Below are 25,026 nucleotides of genomic sequence, written 5' to 3'. Positions count from 1 at the left end.
ATGTGTACCAGTATATCGGTGCTGGCGATGCAGCTGAGGCGCAGGTACTCGACAGCACGCTGCTGCAGCTCCACGTCAGCGTTACGCAGCTGACTGTCTGAACGAAGCACCTCCTGTATGGTGCCCTTCACCTCGGGGAAAAGGTTGATGAACTTGACGTAAGCCGAAAGGAGCAGAGCCCGAGTGGGAACTGAACACAAGTGGAACTTGGAGTGGAGGAGGTTAAACTGAATAAGTGGGCTGAAAGAGGGAGAAAAGGAAAAGGGAGGTTCAAGAAATTAAAGCGTCACCTTTCTTTACTGCACTTACTGCAGTCTATAGAGTGTTTTAAACACCATTTTGGTTTAATATCCAATGTCCCCTGAAGATTAAACTATGAGAACTTGTTTTATTTATTAATTCGACACGAGATGGCTTTTAAACTCGCTATCATTTTCCTTTTTTCCAACCAGTTTGGTCATTGGCTCCTCCAATCACATTATTTCAAGGCATCCCTTAGAAAGAGACTTAAAAGCAACTTGCATCTCATCACTGGATCATCAGTGTACGTACACACACACCCAAATCAATCTTTGAAACTTTATTTTCTCTTCTGATAATTTGCCTGAATGGCCATTGTGATAATATAAATAGATGATAGCTTAAAAATGTCAATAAAATTACAGAGGATATGGATTCATCATGGTAACGTCCTAAAATTTTATTTATTCCTGTTTACTACACCACAACACTGTACTGTTCTGAAACACTGAGGTTTTTGGAAGTTCTTTACAGGACATAAATCCAGCTACGCCAAGTTTACAGATTGTACAAAGCAATAAATAAATAAATAATTGTAGAAATGATATTAAAACTACCTTGATCGCGGGTCTCCGGCAATAAGATTTCCAAACTCGCCCAGAATGTAGCCGCCCACTTTTACCAGGTTTTCATGACAGGCTGGAGCCTGTAGGGCCTGTGGAGGACAAACATGTTAAAGGGCAGCTGCTGGTCAATACACACACACACACACACACACAATTCCAAAAAAGTTGGGACAAAGTACAAATTGTAAATAAAAACGGAATGCAATGATGTGGAAGTTTCAAAATTCCATATTTTATTCAGAATAGAACATAGATGACATATCAAATGTTTAAACTGAGAAAATGTATCATTTAAAGAGAAAAATTAGGTGATTTTAAATTTCATGACAACAACACATCTCAAAAAAGTTGGGACAAGGCCATGTTTCCCACTGTGAGACATCCCCTTTTCTCTTTACAACAGTCTGTAAACGTCTGGGGACTGAGGAGACAAGTTGCTCAAGTTTAGGGATAGGAATGTTAACCCATTCTTGTCTAATGTAGGATTCTAGTTGCTCAACTGTCTTAGGTCTTTTTTTGTCGTATCTTCCGTTTTATGATGCGCCAAATGTTTTCTATGGGTGAAAGATCTGGACTGCAGGCTGGCCAGTTCAGTACCCGGACCCTTCTTCTACGCAGCCATGATGCTGTAATTGATGCAGTATGTGGTTTGGCATTGTCATGTTGGAAAATGCAAGGTCTTCCCTGAAAGAGACGTCGTCTGGATGGGAGCATATGTTGCTCTAGAACCTGGATATACCTTTCAGCATTGATGGTGTCTTTCCAGATGTGTAAGCTGCCCATGCCACACGCACTAATGCAACCCCATACCATCAGAGATGCAGGCTTCTGAACTGAGCGCTGATAACAACTCGGGTCGTCCTTCTCCTCTTTAGTCCGAATGACACGGCGTCCCTGATTTCCATAAAGAACTTCAAATTTTGGTTCGTCTGACCACAGAACAGTTTTCCACTTTGCCACAGTCCATTTTAAATGAGCCTTGGCCCAGAGAAGACGTCTGCGCTTCTGGATCATGTTTAGATATGGCTTCTTCTTTGAACTATAGAGTTTTAGCTGGCAACGGCGGATGGCACGGTGAATTGTGTTCACAGATAATGTTCTCTGGAAATATTCCTGAGCCCATTTTGTGATTTCCAATACAGAAGCATGCCTGTATGTGATGCAGTGCCGTCTAAGGGCCCGAAGATCACGGGCACCCAGTATGGTTTTCCAGCCTTGACCCTTACGCACAGAGATTCTTCCAGATTCTCTGAATCTTTTGATGATATTATGCACTGTAGATGATGATATGTTCAAACTCTTTGCAATTTTACACTGTCGAACTCCTTTCTGATATTGCTCCACTATTTGTCGGCGCAGAATTAGGGGGATTGGTGATCCTCTTCCCATTTTTACTTCTGAGAGCCGCTGCCACTCCAAGATGCTCTTTTTATACCCAGTCATGTTAATGACCTATTGCCAATTGACCTAGTGAGTTGCAATTTGGTCCTCCAGCTGTTCCTTTTTTGTACCTTTAACTTTTCCAGCCTCTTATTGCCCCTGTCCCAACTTTTTTGAGATGTGTTGCTGTCATGAAATTTCAAATGAGCCAATATTTGGCATGAAATTTCAAAATGTCTCACTTCTGACATGTTGTCTATGTTCTATTGTGAATACGATATCAGTTTTTGAGATTTGTAAATTATTGCATTCTGTTTTTATTTACAATTTGTACTTTGCCCCAATTTTTTTGGAATCAGGCACACACACACACATACATACATGCGTGTGTATGTATCTGTGTGTGTGTGTGTGTGTGTGTGTATACACATCTCTCACACACACAAAACCCCAATTCCAAAAAAGTTGGGACGCTGTGTAAACTGTAAATAAAGACAGAATGCGATAATTTACAAAACATGGAAATGCTGTATTTAATTGAAAATAGTACAAAGACAACATATATATTGAAACTGAGAAATTTTATTGTTTTTTGAGAAATGCTCATTTTGAATTTGATGTCAGCAACATCTTTCAGAAAAGTTAGGACAACTTTGTTTACCGCTGTGTTGCATCATCTCTACTTTTAACAACACTCTGTAAACGTTTGGGAACTGAGGACACCAGCTGCTGTAGTTTTGAAAGAGAAATGTCGTCCCATTCTTGCCTGATATACAATTTCAGATGCTCAACAGTTAGGGGTCTCCTTTGTCGTATTTTGCGCTTCATAATGCGCCAAATGTTTTAAAAGGGAGACAGGTCTGGACCGCAGGCAGGCCAGTTTAGCACCTGGACTCTTTTACTACGGCGCCATGTAGTTTTAATATGTGCAGAAAGCGTTTTGGCATTGTCTTGCTGAAAGAAGGAAGGCCTTCCCTGAAAAAGATTTAGTCTGGATGGCAGCATATTGCTCTGAAACGTGTTTATATCATTCAGCATTAATGATGCCTTCCCAGATGTACAAGCTCCCCATGTCATGTGCACTAATGCCCCCTCATGCCATCACAGATGCTGCTTTTGAGCTGTGCACTGATAAGCCGGATGGTCCCTCTCCTCTTTAGCCTGGAGGATGTGGGGTCCATGATTTCTAAAAAGAATTTCTACTTTTGATTCATTAGATATAGTTTTCCACTTCGCCTCAGTCCATCGTAAAAGAGCTTGGGCTCAGAGAAGGTGGCGGGGTTTCTGGATATTGTTTATATCTGGTTTTAACTTGCATTTGTGGATGCAGTAATGAAGTGTTTTCACAGACGATGGTTTTCTGAAGTGTTCCTGAGCCCATACAGTGATTTCCACTACAGACACGTGTCTGCTTTTAATGCAGTGTCTCCTGAGGGCCTGAAGATCACAGGCATCCAGTGTCAGTTTTCAGCCTTGTCTCTTGCATACAGAGATTTCTCCAGATTCTCTCAATCTTTTAATGATATTATGGACCACAGATGATGTGATCCACAAATTCTTTGCAGTTTTACATTGAGGAATGTTATTCTTAAATTGTTGCACTGTTTGCCCATGCAGTCTTTCACAGAGCGGTGAACTCCACCCCATCTTTACTTCTGAGACACTCCGCCTCTCTGGGATGCTTTTTTTATACCCAATCATCTTACTGACCTGTTGCCAATTCACCAAATTACTTTTTTTAGCATTTCACAACTTTTTCAGTCTTTTGTTGCCCCTGTCCCAACTTTTCTGAAACATCTTGCTGACATCAAATTCAAAATGAGCAGAAATTTTTCAAAAAACAATAAAATTTCTCAGTTCCAACATATGTTGTCTTTGTACTATTTTCAATGAAATGTATGGTTCCCATTATTTGCAAATCTTCTCATTCTGTTTTTATTTAGATTTTACACCGTGTCCCAACTTTTTTGGAATTGGGGTTGTATACACACAAAAATAAAAATACACACACACCAGCCCAAAAATATTTTTCAAGCATGTCTTTATCAGACAATAGAGGAGACAGTGTGTGTCTTCGATAACAAACTATCATTAATAAAGAGCAAGGATCAGTGGAGAGAGAGAGAAAAGAAGACCAGCTATAGAATGAAGTGTGATGAGAGAGAAAAGTTATGGCAGACTCATAAGCGTTAAAGCCAGGGGAAGAGTTTCACATATATGGAGCAGTAAACAGTCGAACAAGCACGTCCCCATGGCAGCACAGAGGCGCATGTAAAGAAGAGCCACATGCATGAGAACAGTTAGTCAGGGAGTGTGAGTGATACCTCAAACACGGTTTTCGCAGCGTATCCCTGCACATCGTCTCGGTTGATGACGATCTGAATGACTCGGTACCACACCTCCTCACTTACGTAATCTCCGGCTATGCGGATCAGGTTCAGGATGGTGTCTACGTACCACGTGTAATCCACTGCATACTTTTCTGCCAGGATGGCCACTTTCAACACCTGAGGCAGGTCAGCGGGTTGAGATTTAAAAAAGTGCAACTTTAATTCACTGACGCAGCACAATTTTGACCTTCTGTGGTTTATGCTCCACAAACATACAGAGCTGATGTTCGCTCTGTATGTACCACTGTAAAACTATAGACTCATTTCTGATTACAACCTTAACAACCGTTTTATACAGAGACACACGATGCATGGAAAATCATGTTAATAACATTACAGAGCACTTTACTAACTGAAGAGAGTGTAAAAGAGAGAAGATTAAAGACACACACTTACAATCTCTTCTCTGATCGAGTAATCGGCTGTCTCTAGGTAGCTGAGCATCTCCGCGACAATCTGCTTGGCGTTGCTGCGGTCGCACATGGCATAGAGAAGATCTACAGCACGCTGCCTCACACTCACATCGCGCTCAGTCTGCACACGCACACACACTTTCTTTAGTATATTTGATTGTGCATTAATTAAAACACAGCAGGCATGCAGAAGATTGTAGGAATGAGATATAACGAGGTGCAATTATTAGAGGCTAGTTTATTCACTCTGTTGTCTAGCTACCAGACAGGTCACTTTGTTGTTGTACAATTACAGCAAATAAAAGATAATGAATTTATGATTTGTCCACCTGTGTGTGTTTTAGCTGTTTGACTCAGGTGTGTTAAAAACATCTTGTTTTAAAGGACATGGGACATGGATTTTTTTCTGGGTATAATTATGTATAAAGGACATAAGAAATGCCATCTAAATCACTGCAGGGCGTCAAAAATGTGAAAATCATTACATTATTCAACTTTTTTATACATCAGCGTAAAACAAGGATTCGTTAATGAGCTAGGTGGTCACGTGACCCGTGACGTCACAAAAACTTTCCAAGGAGCCAGCGCTTGGGAATCTAATGTAAACAGGTTACCGAAATGGACACCATCGACAGTGACATTCCCGATGTTTCACAGAGATGTGAAGTTAGACCCTATCAATTCGAACCGATAGCTGGAAATTCACATGAACATGGATCTTGTCTTTACTCTGACGGGTCAGATGATTCTGAGAGTGAGGGTTCATTCAGCCCTCATGAAACTGAAAGCGGTCGGCTGGATAACACTTCCTGGTAAGTTAAAAACAATTCTGCTCAAAGGCTAATGATCTGTTGAAAGAAGTATTATTTTTTTATCATACATTGAAAGTTCATCATAGATCTAGCTAAAGTCCGTTGCAAGCTAGTTTTTTTTTGCTGATATTTTTCGAGATTGATTGAGATACAATGCTTCCAGAGTCTGAGATGAAAACATTCAAAATGGCGAAATGCCATCACACAGCCAACAACACTACGCCGTTTGGCGAAAGAGATGAAAATTAAGAAAAGTTAAACAAACTTACCAACATAACTTAACATTTATTTAAATGTCCATTAATGTTACAGGATTTCTTGACTGTCTCTACAGTTGTAGGAATGTTAGGCCCTGTATATTATGGCGCTATCACTGCCTCCATGAACCCGGCTATACGGCCTCTTAAATTTGGCTTGGCAATTAATATCGCTCAGCACCTGAGTATTAATGTTGAAAGAATCCTCAGTGAAATGGTCCGAACACAGTTTGTGGGAAACAGTAGGTGCAAAGTTTTTCTACGGCAGTAGTGAGCCCACACTTTCCTCAGCTTCGGGTCCTTGGGGAATGCAAAAAAACTTACTCCAGGGCATTTCCCATTGGAATTATTGCAACCATAAGCAGCACAATACACCATGATGTTTAATGTACTTTAAAGACTATAAAAACAATTTTCTTGTCATCCACTTCTCCATTCATCTACCCGCTTGTGCTGTGCCCGAAAGTTTTTGTGGCGCATGATCACATGACAGCGGCTCTTCCGGTTGTAAAATATGCATATCGGAGCTCGAGCAGAAATGCCATATAATCATCACGAATATAACGATTTTGCTGAATTTAATAGATGATTTTGTATTTGTTGATGCAATTAATTCATATTTTTAATGGAAAGAAACTGATATAGCATGCTTTTATGTTTCATGTCCCATGTCCTTTAATGACAGAAAGAGACCATTACAGTACAAGAGTTAAACCGGTATTGTTTTAGTGATCCTCAGCACAGCAGATATTCAGTTCGATACAAAATAAAGGTGTTTACCTTTAGTGCATTGATTACAGTGTCAATATGGGTTTTTACAGCCTCGTGGGAAAACTCTGAGCTCGCAAGTGTGCACATGCTCTCCAGGGCCAGATACCGCAGGTTCGTCTCTCTGTGCTGAAGGAACTGGCCCAACTGATTACAGGCTCGCACCAGCAGGGTCGGCTCACTGAGAGAGAGAGAGAGAGAGATTAAAAGAAATAGGATATAACAGGACACTCATGGCAGTATTGTCTGAGAATGACTAGAGTGGTTCGTCATAGGCTCCGACAGGAAGCCTACAGTGACTCAAATAACCACCCTAAGACGGAGGTGAGCAGAAGAGCATCTCAACATGTCGAACCTTGAGGAGAACAGGAAGCAAAAGCAGATCACATGGGGCTCCACACCAGCACTAATTTAAGCTTGAGTGATGTAGTATTGGAAAAAGTTAAACGCTAGGAGCTAATTGTTGATATGCTGTTCACACTTTCATAACTGTCTATGGTATAAAAAATAAACTAAATATGTTTGCATACTCATGGACCAAGTGATTAGCACCACTGAATGCCCAACGACAAGAGAAGTGCTTTATCTGCGTCGTTTCCACTAGTACCAGTAACTTCATGAAATATTAATTCTGGCTGATTTTACCAAGAAAATGATAAAATCAGAGGAGAGACAGGAAGGAAGCCAGAGAGTGAGAAAGAGCGAGAGGAAGAGATGAAATGAGAGAGAAATTAAAAGGCAAGTGTGTGAGAAGAAAGATGCGTTGCTAGCACTTGAACACTCTCCGTGTCCGAAATCACTCACTTGTTCACTATTCCCTGGTCACTGTATAGGGAATTACTATCTAAAGTCCTTCCTGTGCCATGCAATCGGGCGCATTGAAATGGAGATCGGCGCCGCCCCTTAGCCCTTGGCCTCTCGCCTATAGAGGTTTTCGACCTGACGTCATAGGGTCACGTGATACTGTTTACGCCGCCATTTTGGAGGTCAAACAAAGCCACGCTTATCAGCAAACGCTTGTAATATCCATCTTCTTCATCGCTTACTTTTATCATAGAATGCCTGATACGTGTTGTGCAGTTAGCTGCCACAACAGAAGAGGGGATAAACCTGGATTAACGTTCCATAGGTTCCCGGCCGATCGACAGCGTCGCGAAAAGTGGATTGCGGCGATCAGGCGAGAGAATTGGCAGCCCACCGAACACACGCGTTTGTGTGGCGAACATTCTGTCTCAGGTAACTTTTCCAAAAGTTTAAAGATATCATATGCAGGGGTGATAGCGTTCCGGCGCCGCGCCGGATTTCCGGCGTACCGTGGCTGGGGAAAAAAAAAAAAAAAAAAAAAAATCTAGTTCGCCCATTGTCCTGTGTCATTCTGAGATGCGCAGATAGACAGTAAAGGGAATTCCGAATTCCCTTTACTGTCTATCTGCGCATCTCAGAATGACACAGGACAATGGGCGAACTAGATTTTTTTTTTTCCCCCAGCCACGGTACGCCGGAAATCCGGCGCGGCGCCGGAACGCTATCACCCCTGCATATGCGAGATAAATGACAAATTACACATGTAGCCTAGCACCTAGCCTACACGTAAGCCCTGTTAGGCGGTGTTCAGGCTACCTGGCACCAAGCCCCACTAGTCAGGCTACGATGGTTTTTCTTTATACATCCATGGTTTTATATACGTGAGACGGGGACCACTCGGCCTCCTCAATGGGGCTACCTGGCACCGGGCTTCTTACTAGTGTTCAGGTGGCTTACGTGTAGTCTAGGTTTAACATACACGGTGCCCTCAGGCGAGGCAGAGCCATGTTGTTGGGTGGGTTGTACTTTTTAGATGTGAATATGCAATGGACAAAACTAGAATTCGATACTAGACATTAATTATTATGCGTTTTTCTATATGATTAATGTAACTCTCTCTCAACCTGGACACTTTTTCTAACTGCAATGAATTTACTTTTATTTGGTATCACGTTGAAGTAGACGGTTATGGAATTTTTTTTGCCACAAAACATTGTTGGAAATCTTTGCACATGTCATGGCAACCATTCAAACAATGCATGCTGTGAAAAGGGAAAATACATATTTTTTGACAAATCTTTAAAGTAGGTTCGATAACCCACATGTTGGGCTAGCGGGAGTCGCCATTGTTGTGACCGCCAAAATGGCGCCATCTACTTGTCAACATAGCAACGGTCACGTGGGTCGAAAACCTCTATACAGCTAGGGTTACAGTGGGGGGGCGGGTCCTCTGGTAACCGTGAGAGTTTGACCCCCCCCCCATCTGTATTGCAGCGTGCCTTGCCAGACGGCAGTAGGTACCATTTTTATGATGGTCTTTGGTATGACCTGACTGCGAGTAGAACTCGCAATCTCCCGATCGAGAGGTGGACACGCTAACCACTAGGCTAACTCGCGGTGAATTACTATATAGAGGACTACACAGTGAGCTCATTGATACAATAAAAAAACAAACAAACAAACAAAAAAAAAACAAACCGCTTTCGGACACGAGTCCGTCACACTGGTATTTACTAGCCTGGGCCCGCCCATCCTAAGTGTGACGCAACACGAGGGCCTGTTGCGAGCTTAGTCTGGCAAGGCAAGCTATCTACAGCTCTTCCAAGCTCCCGAAAAATCGGGAGCCAATCAACTTTGAGCATCTCCAATGGCCCTGGGTAGAGGCGTGTTCAAGGCACTGACGTAGTAGAACTGCGACCGGAAGCCACAGATTGTTTACAGAATCTATGCCGGAAGCGCTTCATTCACTAGAAACATTACGAACATGGAGCAGCGGCAAGCCTTTGACACAGCGGTAGATGCTGTATTGAAAGCATTCAGCGGGAAGTTCTCATTGAAAACGGAGCAAAGAGCAGCCCTGGAGGTATTTATTGAAAGGAAGGCCGTTTTCGCCTTGCTCCCGACCGGCTTCGGGAAGAGTTTAATCTACCAGTTAGCCCCGCTGGTAGCCAAATCAATGGGGCTCAGCGAGAATCCTATCATTGTGGTCGTCTCGCCTTTGATCGCGCCATTATCGTCCTCTTCAGCTCCTCCTTCTTCTTCCTGTCACTCAAGCAGTTTCCGTCGCGTCACGTACGTCAGAGGAAAGAGTGATGTGATTGGTTTAAGCTTCGTCACAGCCTTTTCTGGCTTCGACCAGTAGCAAACTGAGGCATTTCAGGGAGGCGGGTCAACCACGCACTTTGGGAAACGGTTGGGCTTAATATCTTTGCCAGACCAAATGCTCGCAGAGCTTTGAAGTCGCGTTAGCCAGACTAGGTATTTACATCATTACTGTCGCACAATTAAAACATATCAGATCAGTCGGCTGATGGGTTTTCAAAATAATAAAATACATGCATGTTTGTGTGATAAATCCATATTATACTGAGCGCATTTCCCACATTCATCAATACACAGCACCTGCAGCTTTCAGTTCTTTTAAATCAAGGCTGAATACTTTCTTTGCCGCTGCGTGACCGCCATGCATGATGGGATATATTGCTTGGTTAGTGACCCTTGCTTGTACACTACTTTTCACGATGCATTGTGGGATACTTTGAGTGCACTATACAGGGTGCTCACTATACATTCAAACAGCACTACAAAATGGCGACCTCACCATATAGTCCACTATATAGTGAGTAGGGAGTGATTTCAGACACAGGATCTGCGTGTGAAGGACAAAGCAGTGACCTGTCGTGATGGATGATGAGACTGATAGCCTCAAACAGCACTGCGTTCTTGGCATTGGAATGCTGCACTTTCTTGGATTTGGGAGGCTCCTGTGCTTTGTTCAGAATCGTCTCCAGGCACTCGGTTAGGCGTCCACGAATCGCTGCATCCTCTGAAACCATATCCAGTCAACATTCACAGAAAATTAATGTATTACTGCATTTAAATGTTGATACTCAACAGCAAAATTTATTCAAGTTCACTTTAATTACAGGCTACAGATGACTCAGTGCTTTAGGCTACGGTTTTAAAGACAGAAATAAAAAAAAGAGTGCTATAAATGTTTGAAATAATAAGTGTGTCCACTATTTAAAACAATTAGATGCTTAAATAAAGGACACTATATTAGAGGAGAGCACCTGGTCTGGGCTCCTGCAAGACTGAATGTAAAGACTCATTAATATTAATTAACACGGGAGCATACTGGACATGGTGCTTGTGCAGTCCTGAGCCTGGCATTTAATTCATGCATTAAATTGAGATTTAATTTACTTCAATTCAATTAATTTTAACAATGGACATCATCCTAAATCAGCTTTATAGATATCCAGATATAGATTTATATTAAGGGCGGCACGGTGGTGTAGTGGTTAGCGCTGTCGCCTCACAGCAAGAAGGTCCTGGGTTCGAGCCCCGTGGCCGGCGAGGGCCTTTCTGTGTGGAGTTTGCATGTTCTCCCCGTGTCCGCGTGGGTTTCCTCCGGGTGCTCCGGTTTCCCCCACAGTCCAAAGACATGCAGGTTAGGTTAACTGGTGACTCTAAATTGAGCGTAGGTGTGAATGTGAGTGTGAATGGTTGTCTGTGTCTATGTGTCAGCCCTGTGATGACCTGGCGACTTGTCCAGGGTGAACCCCGCCTTTCGCCCGTAGTCGGCTGGGATAGGATCCAGCTTGCCTGCGACCCTGTAGAAGGATAAAGCGGCTAGAGATAATGAGATGAGATTTATATTAGAGCCATAATGAGCAAGAACCAGAGACGACGTCACAGTGGCCGTGATTTCATTAACCTGCTTAATGCAAAATTTAAAATTGAGCTAAAAAACGAGTAATGGACAATTTGATAAATCAATATTTCACAAAACTGAAATGGAACCATGTTTTTCGCATTTAAGTCACATGACATGACAAAATGGAAACACTACCTTTCAGAAAAGAGAGTGAGTGAGGAGAAAACCCAGCCTTAAATCACATAGCATCACTTCATAGAAACACAGAACATTCACAATTGTGTTCTGTTGAAATTTTTAAAAATCACCACTTCTATTTTGCGTAAAACTACAATGGAAATCCAGCTACTGACAAACTCGTGCGTTCGTTCATTCATTGGTAAACAGCTTTATCCTGGTCAGGGTCACTGTGGGTTAAGTTACTTCTTTGTTTATAGCTGTGGAAGTTCATGTTTGAGTACAAAACAAAAATAACTGTGGGATTGGCCAGAACTCCTTTAGGAGCTGGTGGGATTGAGGGGGAAAAAAAAACCAAAAACACAGTCTTATGCATACCTCCACCCTTAACCATAAACGTGATGTAAAGCTGATAACTTTCAACTAGTGCCAATTAAAAGCCTTTCTACGTCTGAAACATGACCAGAATAACAATATGGCCTGTTTTCTGTATGGAAGACCAGAACACTGAGGATTAAAGTAGAGGTGTAGCTCCTCACAGTATGGAGCGATACAGAAATGTTTAGAGCAATATGTATTTGTGCACACTATTCTCACCAACCAACCAAACGCATTTAAAAAAAGAAGAGCCATTTCCTGAAACTCTGCTCCTTTGTGGTTATTGCTGGTCGCTGCTGTATGACTGTTCTGCTCTATTTACAGCTTGTGTTCCTTTGTGTCTAACACTTGGACCTGCTGCAGCGCTGCTTAACTGTGTTTAGTGTTTGTGATATTTCCAAAGCTGAGCTACAACACCTCCCTTAAAACCAGCTCCAAGACCGTACTATCTAGTGAACTGGTTATTACATAAAAAGCCCTCATAATGAATCGAGTGAACGTTTTGCTCTAGCGAGTCTTTAATAAACTGGGGTTAATGGATGAGCTGTCTGATTTTCTCCCCTAACATTAGTGTGCAGCACTGATTGCAGGAGCAGAGTACAATCAGAAACCAGTCCAAGAGACGCACCACTTTACCCTTTTGAACCCATTAGCAACAGTGGAACACACAGTTATCCTCATTAGTGGTTAATTAAGCAGTTGTTCAAATGACAACACTGATATCGGAATGTCCTAGTGGTGTGAAGAACAGCACAAAAGCACTTCTGTGAGAAGAGGTTCAGCAGCACAGAATGAAGAATGAGTTCAATGTTGCGAAACTTCCAAGAGACGAGTAAGCTCCTGTTCACACTTATATCATCGCGTCGATAAACAGTCGGTCGTTTACCAGCCTCAACACATTTCATTTAAAATAAATACGTTTATATACAAGTCCCTGTTTATAAACTACAGCTGGAACTAGAAATAATGCACATCTTCTGACCAATCAGATGTGAGAATTCAACCCCTCTGTGTTATAATTGGCTATTAATAGCTTGTGTATACCGTACAACTGAAGAATATTAATGATCTCACAAAGTTCTAATGCAGCAGATGTGTGGTGACTGGATCTGTGCTGTTTGATCAGACTTTAAAGGTCCCATGGCATGAAATTTTCACTTTCTGAGGTTTTTTAACGTTAAAATGAGTTCCTCTGACCTTCTTAAGTCACCCCAGTGGCTAGAAATTTCATAATGTGTAAACCAAACTATGCCCAACATTTGAGAATGGCGCGTCAAAACGGTGCGTTGAGAAGCTCTTCCTTTCACTACGTCAGCAAGGGAGATGATCCCCACGCCCCCCCTCTGGATTCCCACCCACCGTATGGATTGCCCGCCCAGTTGTAGTGAGGAGACCATAGAGGACACAACAACATGGCATCACCTAAGCGAGCGAAACATGGAAATTGCGCTGTACATGGATGTGACAACACAGAAAAGAGTCTGTTTTTACTGCCGACGGGAGAGCCCCTGAAGACGCAGTGGCTTAATTTTATTTACTCCAATAATACGCCGTCGAGTCTACCTAAGACGGTGTATGTTTGTCGGAAGCATTTTCCTGAGGAATGTTTCCACAACTTGGGACAGTACAGGGCAGGTTTTGCACATCAACTGTCACTGAAGCCTGGGTCCGTACCAAGCATCCCTGCCGCATCAGCCACAAACACCCAACAAGTAAGTGTATAACTGTTAAGTCGTTTTGCCGTGTTTTAAAATCGGTGCGTTAGCCTTGCAATGGCTACATTAGCTGTGCGGCTAACCGCTTCCTGCAGTTAACCAGGTACTCTGCGCTACAAAACCAAAAAGCATGCAGCATGCTCTGTTATAATAGCCAATCAAAACAGTTTTTACAAAGACACCCACATTCTTTTTTTTTAAGTCACTCGTTCATTTTATTTGTTTGTTCAGTAAAAACCCAAACATTTGTTGAATTTATTTTATTTCCTCGTGTTGCACCTTAATGACGTCAGCGTGCGGTATTTTTCCCTTCGCGGTTTGTTCCTTCTCTCTCGCCATAGTAAGACACCCACATCCGCTTGTTCTGACCCACCGGAGGTAGCGTCACAGTGCTGTTAGCCAATCAGAGGTAACACGTTTACGTCATGAATATTAATAAGACCCGCCCCCACCCTCTACCCTTCCCCGCCTCCTGCTTCTCATTAGCAAAACGACGCACTGGGAAAAGCGCTGAAATGGGGCTTTCTCCCAGGAGGCTATATCTACATGCCGAGGGTTCATTTCGAGAAAGGCTGCGGATATAACATCCGGAAACCTCCACGAGCCCGTTTAAAGCATCAACAAACCACCATGCCATGGGTCCTTTAATACAGAATGAGCGAATAAGGAACAAACCCTGTTCTGGTTTAAACACTTGGTTTTTTTGTGGAACAATTTCCAGATTTGGAAATAGTGTTACTTCAATCAATATTTTCATATTATAGCAGCTGCTACAAAGACGAATGCAGTTGTTGAGGCTGTACTTGGGGATCATTTGTGGTGATATATTTTACACTCTGCATTGCCTTGATTATGCTTGAGGTTCTTGCCAGAAATTCACCATCACGTCACTATTTTTGTAATGTTTTCAGACGGAATGTTTAAACGCTTATAACGTCACACTCATGCCAACTGATCTTGGCTTTGTGCTAGTTCTGCTTATTTAGCTTATGTCACGACACCAAAGACCAACATTTTCTTGACACACAGTACCTCAGATTCACACAGTGTATAGCTGAGATTCTAGAGGAAGTGTAGTCGAAGAAGTAGAACTCAGCCTTCCTACTACTCCATCACACTGACACACCTGTTGAGACTGAGGCTTCGGGGAAATTAAGCCCCTCTTTTACTAAAGCATGTTGAGAAATTATAAAGAGTTTCATTAAACACACACACCTGGTGGTGGATAACACTGCAGTAGGCGGAGCAGTTTGACCGACAGCCACGGCGCTGCTACAAAGTAATACGTGTAGTCCTGAAGGTCTGTGGATGCTGACGTGACGATCTGAGAAGGAAAGAATGAATAAGTAGAAAAATAATAAAAACTAACAAGAAGGCAGAGTCATCTATATCCCCCGCCCTACATACCAAGTTTCAGGATATTGTCATATTTTTCAAGTTCTGCTACAGGAAACCAACCCGACCTCTTTACACTGACCTCAGCAGCCCATGGCATAAACCCACCGGACCTAGGGCTGTGTGATATGGGAAAAAATGAATATCCCGATACATTTTCTCTATTTCACAATATATCTCGATATATTGAAATCTCCTCTAAAGGACCCCATGAAATCTAACTTTTACTCTACTGTTTTCACTACAATCCCTGCAGATTAAATAACATTCTTGGTTAACTTTACAGGTGGTTTTCAACAACACATTTTAAATGTTCATGTTAGTGATTTAATCACAATTGAATTGAAATAAGACTATTTTTATTCAACAAAGATGTCACACAAACTACAAAAACAATCTTGAAAATTGCAACAAAGGGGCAACACAATACAGAGCTGCTCAGAGCTCAAACCAATAAAGTGCAGCTCAACACTGAGAAAGACATTTAGCCTAAATAAGAAAAGTGCTCTTTCATTAAATTATTTAAAAAAATAGAGCTAGATCTTTGCAGATGACGGGCCAGTTTTTGCCTCTCAGATGTGTATAATTCCGGTATTGCCTTCTCTGTAAAATGTCTGCAACCAGGCAACTCATGTTTGGGATCGAGTGTGTTTAGTAATTTTTGGAAGCCTGGTTTTTCCACTATACTAACTGGGATCATGTCTTCGGCAATGAAGTTAGTGATTGCAGCCGTTATAGCTCTCCATCTCTGACTCGTTTTCTCATATGGGGTGCTTTGGAGAACGAGGCCGCTATGGTCATTTGTTTAGCTTGTGTGTGGGGGGGGGGTGTTAGCTCGTGGGCAAGTAGTTCAGAGTTTAAGAGACTCTTCATACTGTGCCGGGTGAGTTTTCAGGTGATGGAACATATTTGTAGTGCTGCTGCCTTTCGTGATGACAGTTTTTTTGCACACTTTACAAACTGGCATTTGCTGTTCCACGTCCTCCTCGCTATATCAAAAAAAAAAAATGCTGGATGACTGACCCCTTACTAGTTCTTTTAGGAACCAATTCGTCCGCTTCCATTTTTAATTTGTCGCTGAAATTGACAGAGCTTACACGGTAGCCTATGCAACACCAGCGATTGCACGAACTGAGTCAGCGCTGTAAACCGAAACTAGAAAATCTTCCCGCAAGTTCCTTTCAGCACCGAGATGTCACCCGGGATTGGTTGGCGAGTGTGTGACGTTATTGTTTTTTTTTTTTACCCTTAGGCAGCCTCTCACGTTACTGCCTGAGGGACAGGGAGAAACCCACCGGAAAATGTTTTAAACAAACGCAAGTCGGCAATGACCATAAAATACGCGATAGTTACAATATAATAATTTTATGTATCTCACACAGAATTTTTGGAGATATATTGAGTATATTCGATATATCGCACAGCCCTAACCGGACCTTTGGTTCAGGTGAGCTAAATTTCCCACATTTCTTAGTATCAAAAGGCCCATATACATTATCAACACATATTCCAACTTTCAATACCATAACACTCATTTTTCAAGTTCCGCTCCGGAAACAAAACCTACCCCTAAGACTAACCCGAGAGACTAAGTTGTTTCCATGGAAACATGAAAAATTAATTTCTCAAAATTTTTAGTATGAAAAGGCACATCTACATCACCTTGTTAACATGTATACCAAGTTTCAAATCCGTATCATGAATAGTTTTGGATATGCGCTCTGGAAACAAACAATACTCTTAGAAACCAAGTCAAAATCTATTTATGTAAAAATTTGAAAAATACTTTTCAAAAAATCCAAAATAGCAAAAGGCAGCAGTTCACACATTGCTTGATATGTATACAAAGTTTCATGAACATATCTTCAGTAGTTTTAAAGATACGGCCCGGAAACGAAAACGTGACCGGACGGACGGAACCCGTTTCTGTATTAATTTAAAAATCAATCTGATTCAAAAGCACAAGAATCCAAACATCCCAAATCATCCTCCTCGTCCTCCTCCTCCTCCCACACCTAATCTAATACACTAGACAAAATTCTGTTTAGTGCTGACCAGCTGCTTTCTCTGCTCAACACCATGACAAAACAGTTTAACACACCGTGATATGATTTCTTAGATTAAGGAATTAAATTAACAGCTATGATCCACACACAGCAGATGCTTCTCTGTATTTGTCCAGTGTTTATTATGAAACTCAGATGACAATTCATTAATCTTAGTCTAGTAACCAGGACAGCGTGGACACTACAGAACAGACTTTTGGGGAAAATGTCCATGAAAACCGCTTGGCTTTCAAACAATAGACTGCATCCGTTAGGAAGTAAAGGTCATGTTTAACCCTGAAGCAAAAGGAAATGTTCCATCCTTGGGTATTAATGCTGTTTTCAGTTCTACGTTCACTTCATATTTGCTTTAAAGTGTCATTTTGCTTTGTGGACGTGACGGATCAACGATCTCACCCTGCTGAGTCTGGCCACAGCCAGAGACACGGCAGTCTTAAAGTCATCCGGGTTCTTCTGAGCCAGAGTGATGATGAGGCTCGTTGCTGCCGTCACCACTCCCTGGGAAAAGGGCATTAACCTCATTATCAATGTCTGATCTCATCCTTTTATACACACACACACACACACACACACACACACGAGTGCCTGCTGGACAAAATTAAGTAAAACTGTCAAAATGGAAACATGAAAGATGAGAGAGCAGCACTGAGTGGTCTGAACAGATCCCACAAACATTGTGTCGTTATTCACTAACGATGATTTTACTTTCACAACACTGAGTATTTTAAAATCAAACGAAAACGCAAACCTAAGGCACATATTCAGGCAATGTCATATTTGCTGTATTAAAAATGCAGGATATCGCAACACCAGCACACCAAAATCATACAGAATTTTAACCGTGCTTACGATTACAGCCTCGTTAACAACACACAGGAAATGACGGCGATATGAAAATGTCTTTAAAATCTATAAAAACGTAAAGATACCAGGTGCTGGTCATTGAGAAGATGCACCACACGGGACGTCCACTCGCCCATGGGGATCAGATCTGGGGACGTCCGGTTGAGCCGTAACAAACACAGAGCTGCGCTCTGCTTCACACTGTCCATTGTGTCTCTGTAAAATCAAATCAAAACCTCAACACAAGTGTTCACTTACACTCCGTCTTTTAACATATTAACATTTAGCACAGAGAATTTCTCCCTTCTATAAGGAGATGAATTAAACCAGAACATTTTAACTCGCGCTACTTTTTGTTCTTCTCACTGTGACATATCATGAATGTGTTAGATACAGTACAATCTGAACATTAAGCTGATCTCTCACCCTGCCACCAGGATGCGCGGCACCTCTGAAGCGAACGCCTCGGCCATCTCTCTGCTGCCCACGTTGGCGATGCAGTGCAGTGCCAGGTTCATGAAGGTGGGGTTCCTGCTGCTCAGGTCATTCTTTATGGCGTTGTTGATGAGGCGGATCAGATCGCTGTTGCTGTTCACCAGCACTGAGATAAACAGGTAGCCCTGAAACACCCCACAGGGGGAGAAAAACTTCAATCTGCTGTCATGTCAAGTACTTATCCCTAACATGTACAAAATAAAATAATTACTGTACATATTCAACTCTCTTTTTTTTTTTTTTAAAATGACGACAAAGCAGCAATGCAGATTTTATTTATGTCGTAACAGAAGCCGGTTTGAAATGATCCTTGCTGCAGAACCAAAAAGGTCCAGCAGGTGGAGCTGGATCGGATCCAACTCCTCTTATAAGCCCAACCCTAACCTCTCACCCAAAACAACTCAAACACTCTTTTCCCCTTGACTTCTGGTAGGAAGAACGAGATCAGGTCCAACTCCACCCCAAGGACTTTTCTCTCTGCAGTGAGGCGTACAAAATCAAGAGGAGGAAAGGAGTGGCATTTAAGGAGTCATGGGAGATGTGGAATTAACTCGTAATTTCTGACTGGGGAAGCCAAAAATCAAATCTGCAAAGCAATTTGTTTGCACAAAATCTTTAAACCTAGTCTTGCTAACTTGGATAGTCATGCTGCCATTTTTTTCTCCTAAAACTTAGGCCAAGTTTACATTAGACCGTATCTGTCTCGTTTTCTTCGCGGATGCACTGTCCGTTTACATTAAACCGCCTGGAAACGGGAATCCGCCAGGGTCCACGTATTCAATGCAGATCGTGTCAGCTCCGGTGCTGTGTAAACATTGAGAATACGCGGATACGCTGTGCTGAGCTCTAGCTGGCGTCGTCATTGGACAACGTCACTGTGACATCCACCTTCCTGATTCGCTGGCGTTGGTCATGTGACGCGACTGCTGAAAAACGGCGCGGACTTCCGCCTTGTATCACCTTTCATTAAAGAGTATAAAAGTATGAAAATACTGCAAATACTGATGCAAATACTGCCCATTGTGTAGTTATGATTGTCTTTAGGCTTGCCATCCTTCCACTTGCGAGTGGTAAGTGATATGCGCTGGGATCACACACACAGCGACTCAGTCCCGAATCACAGCTTGTGCACTTCACTCGCGCGCTCTGTGAGCTGCGCAGGGCCGGAGTGCACACCCTCCAGAGGGCACTCGCTGTTCAGGGCGGAGTGATTTGGAGCGCAGGATGCCTGCGGAGCCGAGCGTATCCGTGTATTGGTGTTGCTGTGTGCACACTAATCGTTTTAAAAACGTTAATCTGATGATCCGCTGATACGGTCTAATGTAAACCCCACCTTACTGAAAAAGCAACCATGAGATTAACAGGTAATTACTTCCTCAAAGCTGTACATCCATCCAAAACTGCCTACTACAGTAATAAACAGTGCGTCGCTACACCTACAGGGCTTGGCTATATCCACGCTATACAATTGCATTTTGTGTACACGCTAATTTAAACACCACATCTGAAAATCTGCAGGTCGTCCTCCTAGAGCACTTACAATCTGTTTCTCAGTGTACTTGTTGGAGCTGAGAAGGTTCACCGCCTCCATGTGGCCGAAGTCAATGTCATGCCCCAACAGGAAAATAAACAGCAGCTTGCACACATATTTCTTCTTACTGTAGCCATCCAAAGCTTTATCTCCTAAACACAGGCAGAAAACATCTGGATGTTAACATCTGTGCTAAACCCGATGTCAAGTTCACTTGCTGTCCAGGTATTTGAAGACAGACAGACACACACCACTGAGAACATACCTTTAAACTTGGAGCGAATGTTGGCTAACTCTTTATTTATTCTCTTGATCTCTGCCTCCTTACTTTTACCTGTAAATACAGAAAGACGGAGACAACGATATCCCATATTATTACAACACATCTGGCACATGGCACGCCACATGTCAAAGCAAGCACAATAATTACACTTTGTAGCTTGTAGATACAAACCCATCTGTCTAGGGTTACAGATCAGAAGGTTTTGGGTTTAAGCCCCAGTACCACCAGTATGGCCCTTAACCCTCCCTGCTGTATCACACCTGACATTTTGTTCTGAAAGAACACAACTGTATAGAACGCCTTCATATGCTCTACCATTAACGATCGTCGTCTTGCTCAAGACCAAGTTTTGTAACTTTCTGACTGAAGTCTTGAGGAGTTTCTTCCACCACAACATGATGCTACCACCCCCATGCTTCACAGTAAGGATGATGTTCTTCAGATGAAAAACCTCACTTTTTTCCTCCGTACGTAGCGCTGATCATTACGGCCTTACAGTTACATTTTTATTTCATCTGACCAGAGAAGACTCCTCCACACTTCAGTCTCTTATTTTTTTTTATGCCGGTCTTGAAGTAAGAGCTTCTTCCTTACACAGCAGTCTTTCAGGCTTTGGTGATGTGACTCTCTTAGTGGTGGATGTTCATACTTTGGTACCTGATGCCTCCAGTTCCTTCACAAGTTCCTTTGTTGTTGTCTTGGACCGAAGGAAATTCCCAATCAAGCACCTCTAAAAGTTGCTACTTCAATTTGTGAAATCTTCCAGATTGTTTAAAAAGTATTCCAGATCCATATAGTGAATTAAAGTTGAAATAAACCTGTCTCTATTGACTCTTTTGAAGGAGACGCTCTAACTTACCAGAAGAAATATTCAGTAACATGAAGTGTGTGGAGTCTGAACATCTTTAGCCTCAGTGTGTAAATGTTTGACTTCAACTGTACAACAGACTAACAAGTTTCTGGAAACATGAATGTTCAAAAATTTAATAAAAGCATCTCAACTTTCCCCCCCCAGTCTATGGCAATCTTCAGTTCCTGTTTTACTTTGTTTTGCAATCGTATCACTTTAGTTCCTTGATTTCGGAGCCTTTAATGTAAAATTGTGTGCTGTTTTTATATTTATTGCACTCAGGGACACAGAAAGGTGTTTTACAGTGAAGCTGCTGGAATTTTACACACACCGGAATGATGGTTAAAATAATTAGAGGCTATACGATTCTTTTATTCATTATATTATAAATTACAGTTGGATTTAAGTGGAAGTCTACAGAAAATAAATAATATAAACTGTGAAGATGTTACTTGTGTCTAACACTACGTTCAGACTGCAACCTGAAACGACCCATATCCGATTTGTTGTGAAATCCGATTTTTTTGTTAGGCCGTTCACATTACCAATTATATGAGACTTGTATGCGATCTCCAGTATGAACGGAAAACGACCCAAAAGTGTCCCGCATGCGCAAATTGACATGTAATAAGCACATCTACCTAATACATAAACAAAAAAAAAAAGCGCACTCTTCAAGTTTAATGATTTATTTTTTTGTTTGTTTGTTTGTTTAATTATCTGGTTAGTGTTAAAGTGTGAGGTCTCGTGTGTGGTTTCTGAATTGAAATGAAAACGTGTAGCCTGGTAACGAGGGTTGACTCCTAAATGTCTCTCTAATTTCTATATAAGTGCACTACATGTTACTAGGAAGTAATGGATTTTTAAACTCTATATAGTGCACTCGAGCTTCAGTAGGCAGTCATTTGGGATACGGCCGCTGTATTACCAAACTCTTAATTCACGCTTAATAATTTGCACATATTTATTTTGTCATATTAATAAACCTTTTCCACATTTTTATAAATATTTAGATTGTTTATAGCCAGCTGAATTCTGCAACTTCTCTCAGCGCTGGCTCAAGCTGCAGAAACACTAGTGCAGTTTGCGATGGAGATGAGGCGAGACCTGGCGATGTGGTACAGGATGGTTTAAGTTATAAATCAGTTATAGAAACTGTTTTATTTAATCAGGCTAACAGATCAACATCCAGGTCCCTACCAAATCCACCATTAGCTTGATCAATTCTATAAAAGTCTATTTAAATTCTGAAAACTGTACAAATGTTGTTGTTTTCCACCAAAGAGGCGGGATTAGCCAACGCAGAATAGTGACGTTTGTCTCTTGTTGATGACGTGTAGGTCGCATGAATGCGACCTGTCCGGTCAGACTGCAGTCGCATGTGAAAATATCGGATATGCATCGGATTTAGGACCACATATCCAAGCGGCCTGGGTCGCATGTGAAAAAATCGGATCTGTGTCGTTCAGATTGTCAATAACAAATCGGATACAGGTCGCATATGGGCAAAAAAAATCGGATATGGGTCGTTTCAGGGTGCAGTCTGAACGTAGTCTATGTTATCGGTTTTAGTTCAAACAGAGACTCGCAGATTTGCTCTGCATGAACATAACATGATTCGCATTAACACCACATCTTTACTGTTGGTAGTGTTAACTGATTAAAAATATCCCACTCTGAAGGAGTTGGAGCTTTATAATTAATAAGAATTTATTTTGCATTTTACGTTTAAGCATCTTTCATCTTGGTCTATTTTCACTTAAATTACTGTGTGACTAATTGCACTAGCTTCATTTCATCAAGAGTGATGCAGCGGCGCTTTAGTGTCCAGCTCAACCACAAACGATTTCAACTTCCACAAAAAGCCCTTTTTTTTTTTTTAAAAAGGAGTTAAAACCTGACTGATTAGTGCTCATGTTTAAGATATTCACTGAATATTTGTCTACTATTAAAAGGTGCAATAGTCCAATTTTTTTTAATTCTGTACATTTGTCCAAATAATCTGCAAGGACATAAACATGATTAAAAAGAAAGAAACACTGGATTAAGTCATGGCCTTATTAAGTGCAAACTGGCTGAGAAAACACGTTTAGGACTTCCAGTCTGGAACGTGCGAGTCTCAGTCAAATCCGTCGATCCTGGAGCAGAGCTTCATGAACCACTCAACCGTCAAACCCAGCTCACTGTCCGAGACCTGACCTTACCTGCTGGAGGTCTGAACATCGTGTTCAGGGGATCACCGCTGCACAGAAACACTAACTTCTCACAGGGATTAATAATAAATACACAATTTTAACATGTTCAAGGTTTAGGAGACGTATTAATGACTGTTACAACAAACACGAATAAGGTTTTTTCCCCCAGAATTTATGAATTATTTATTTATAATTAAAAAAAAAAAATTCCAGTGATGATTTTTTTGCCCCACATACTATGATTCATTCAGGAAGCCATGAAGCTGTACAGAAACGTGTTTGGGTTTGTGCTTCTGGACTGAGAATAAACAAACAAACAAACAAACAGATGTTTTCTTTCCCATACCAGAGCAGAGAGTGAGGTGAATGGAGTGAGAGCCACACCTATCACAACCGCTCCACTACACTACAAACCTCACAGCAGCACCTCAAACACGCCTTTTATCCGCACTTACAGTGGTGTTGGTGTTGTTTACAAGTGACAACAATAAACAAACATCAGCTAGGCGTTAAAATAGGAATAATTTGATGATAAACGTGGCTTGTTTTGGTCTGAAACGGTTTTACAGGAGAACTTAAATCACAGTTTAATGCTTAAAAACCATGGTTTGATTCCTTCTCGAGGTTTCATGTGTGTTATGATTATTTTTATATATAAAGTGAACTAGCTAGCACTCACGCTAACGCCAAGTTCACTTTGTTTAGCTGCTGAGGCTGAAACTCGGCGTTAGCATGTTAGCACTTACAGTTCCGGATATCAGAGATGAAAACGGCGAGACCTCGCATCCCGTCTCCTTTAGAAACCGCTGGCATGTTTCTTAATTACTGTTTATCTCAGAGTCTGTTTTCGAAAACAAGCAGGACGGTGAAGCTGAGCTGGGGCCGCCGATGTTCTTCTTCTGCTTCTTTTTCTTCTTCTTCTGCATTTCCGGTGTCACGCCGAGATCTCGTTGCTCGCGCAGTCCGCGGCCTCTAGGGGCCGCTGTTACACCACAGTACATGACGGGAAACACAACATACAATACCATACGGGTTCCCATAGGGCTTCCCATAGGGGTTCCCATAGGGGTTCCCACGCTTCCCATAGGGCTACCCACAGGGGTTCCCATAGGGGTTCCCATAGGGGTTCCCACAGGGCTTCCCACAGGGGTTCCCACAGGGGTTCCCATAGGGCTTCCGACAGGGCTTCCCACAGGGCTTCCCATAGGGCTTCCCACAGGGGTTCCCATAGGGCTTCCCATAGGGGTTCCCACAGGGGTTCCCATAGGGCTTCCCACAGGGGTTCCCATAGGGCTTCCCATAGGGGTTCCCACAGGGGTTCCCATAGGGCTTCCCACAGGGCTTCCCATAGGGCTTCCCATAGGGGTTCCCACAGGGCTTCCCATAGGGCTTCCCACAGGGGTTCCCATAGGGCTTCCCACAGGGCTTCCCACAGGGGTTCCCACAGGGCTTCCCATAGGGGTTCCCACAGGGCTTCCCACAGGGGTTCCCATAGGGGTTCTCATAGGAGTTCCCACAGGGCTTCCCA

General features: G+C 42.2%; 1 protein-coding gene across 1 annotated transcript in view; it reads right to left on the bottom strand.

Annotated features, from left to right (window-relative positions):
• Positions 1-24,457, bottom strand: part of LOC132899752 (AP-2 complex subunit alpha-2) — a 38,218-nt gene extending 13,761 nt beyond the window's left edge. The window contains exons 1-13 of the mRNA XM_060941872.1: positions 24,245-24,457; positions 20,436-20,504; positions 20,180-20,322; positions 18,571-18,764; positions 18,231-18,360; positions 17,698-17,799; positions 15,056-15,164; positions 10,586-10,736; positions 6,899-7,067; positions 5,033-5,170; positions 4,571-4,753; positions 858-955; positions 9-240 (exon numbers count right to left, since the gene is read on the bottom strand). Of these exons, the coding sequence (XP_060797855.1) occupies positions 9-240; positions 858-955; positions 4,571-4,753; positions 5,033-5,170; positions 6,899-7,067; positions 10,586-10,736; positions 15,056-15,164; positions 17,698-17,799; positions 18,231-18,360; positions 18,571-18,764; positions 20,180-20,322; positions 20,436-20,504; positions 24,245-24,311 (1,785 nt within the window). The 5' untranslated portion in view covers positions 24,312-24,457. The remainder of the gene's footprint in view (positions 1-8; positions 241-857; positions 956-4,570; positions 4,754-5,032; positions 5,171-6,898; positions 7,068-10,585; positions 10,737-15,055; positions 15,165-17,697; positions 17,800-18,230; positions 18,361-18,570; positions 18,765-20,179; positions 20,323-20,435; positions 20,505-24,244) is intronic.
• Positions 24,458-25,026: the final 569 nt, after the last annotated feature.

Source organism: Neoarius graeffei, chromosome 15 (assembly GCF_027579695.1).
Source record: "Neoarius graeffei isolate fNeoGra1 chromosome 15, fNeoGra1.pri, whole genome shotgun sequence".
Taxonomy (NCBI): domain Eukaryota; kingdom Metazoa; phylum Chordata; class Actinopteri; order Siluriformes; family Ariidae; genus Neoarius; species Neoarius graeffei.
Note: the sequence above shows the minus strand (reverse complement) of the source record. Positions and strands in the feature narration are given on the sequence as shown.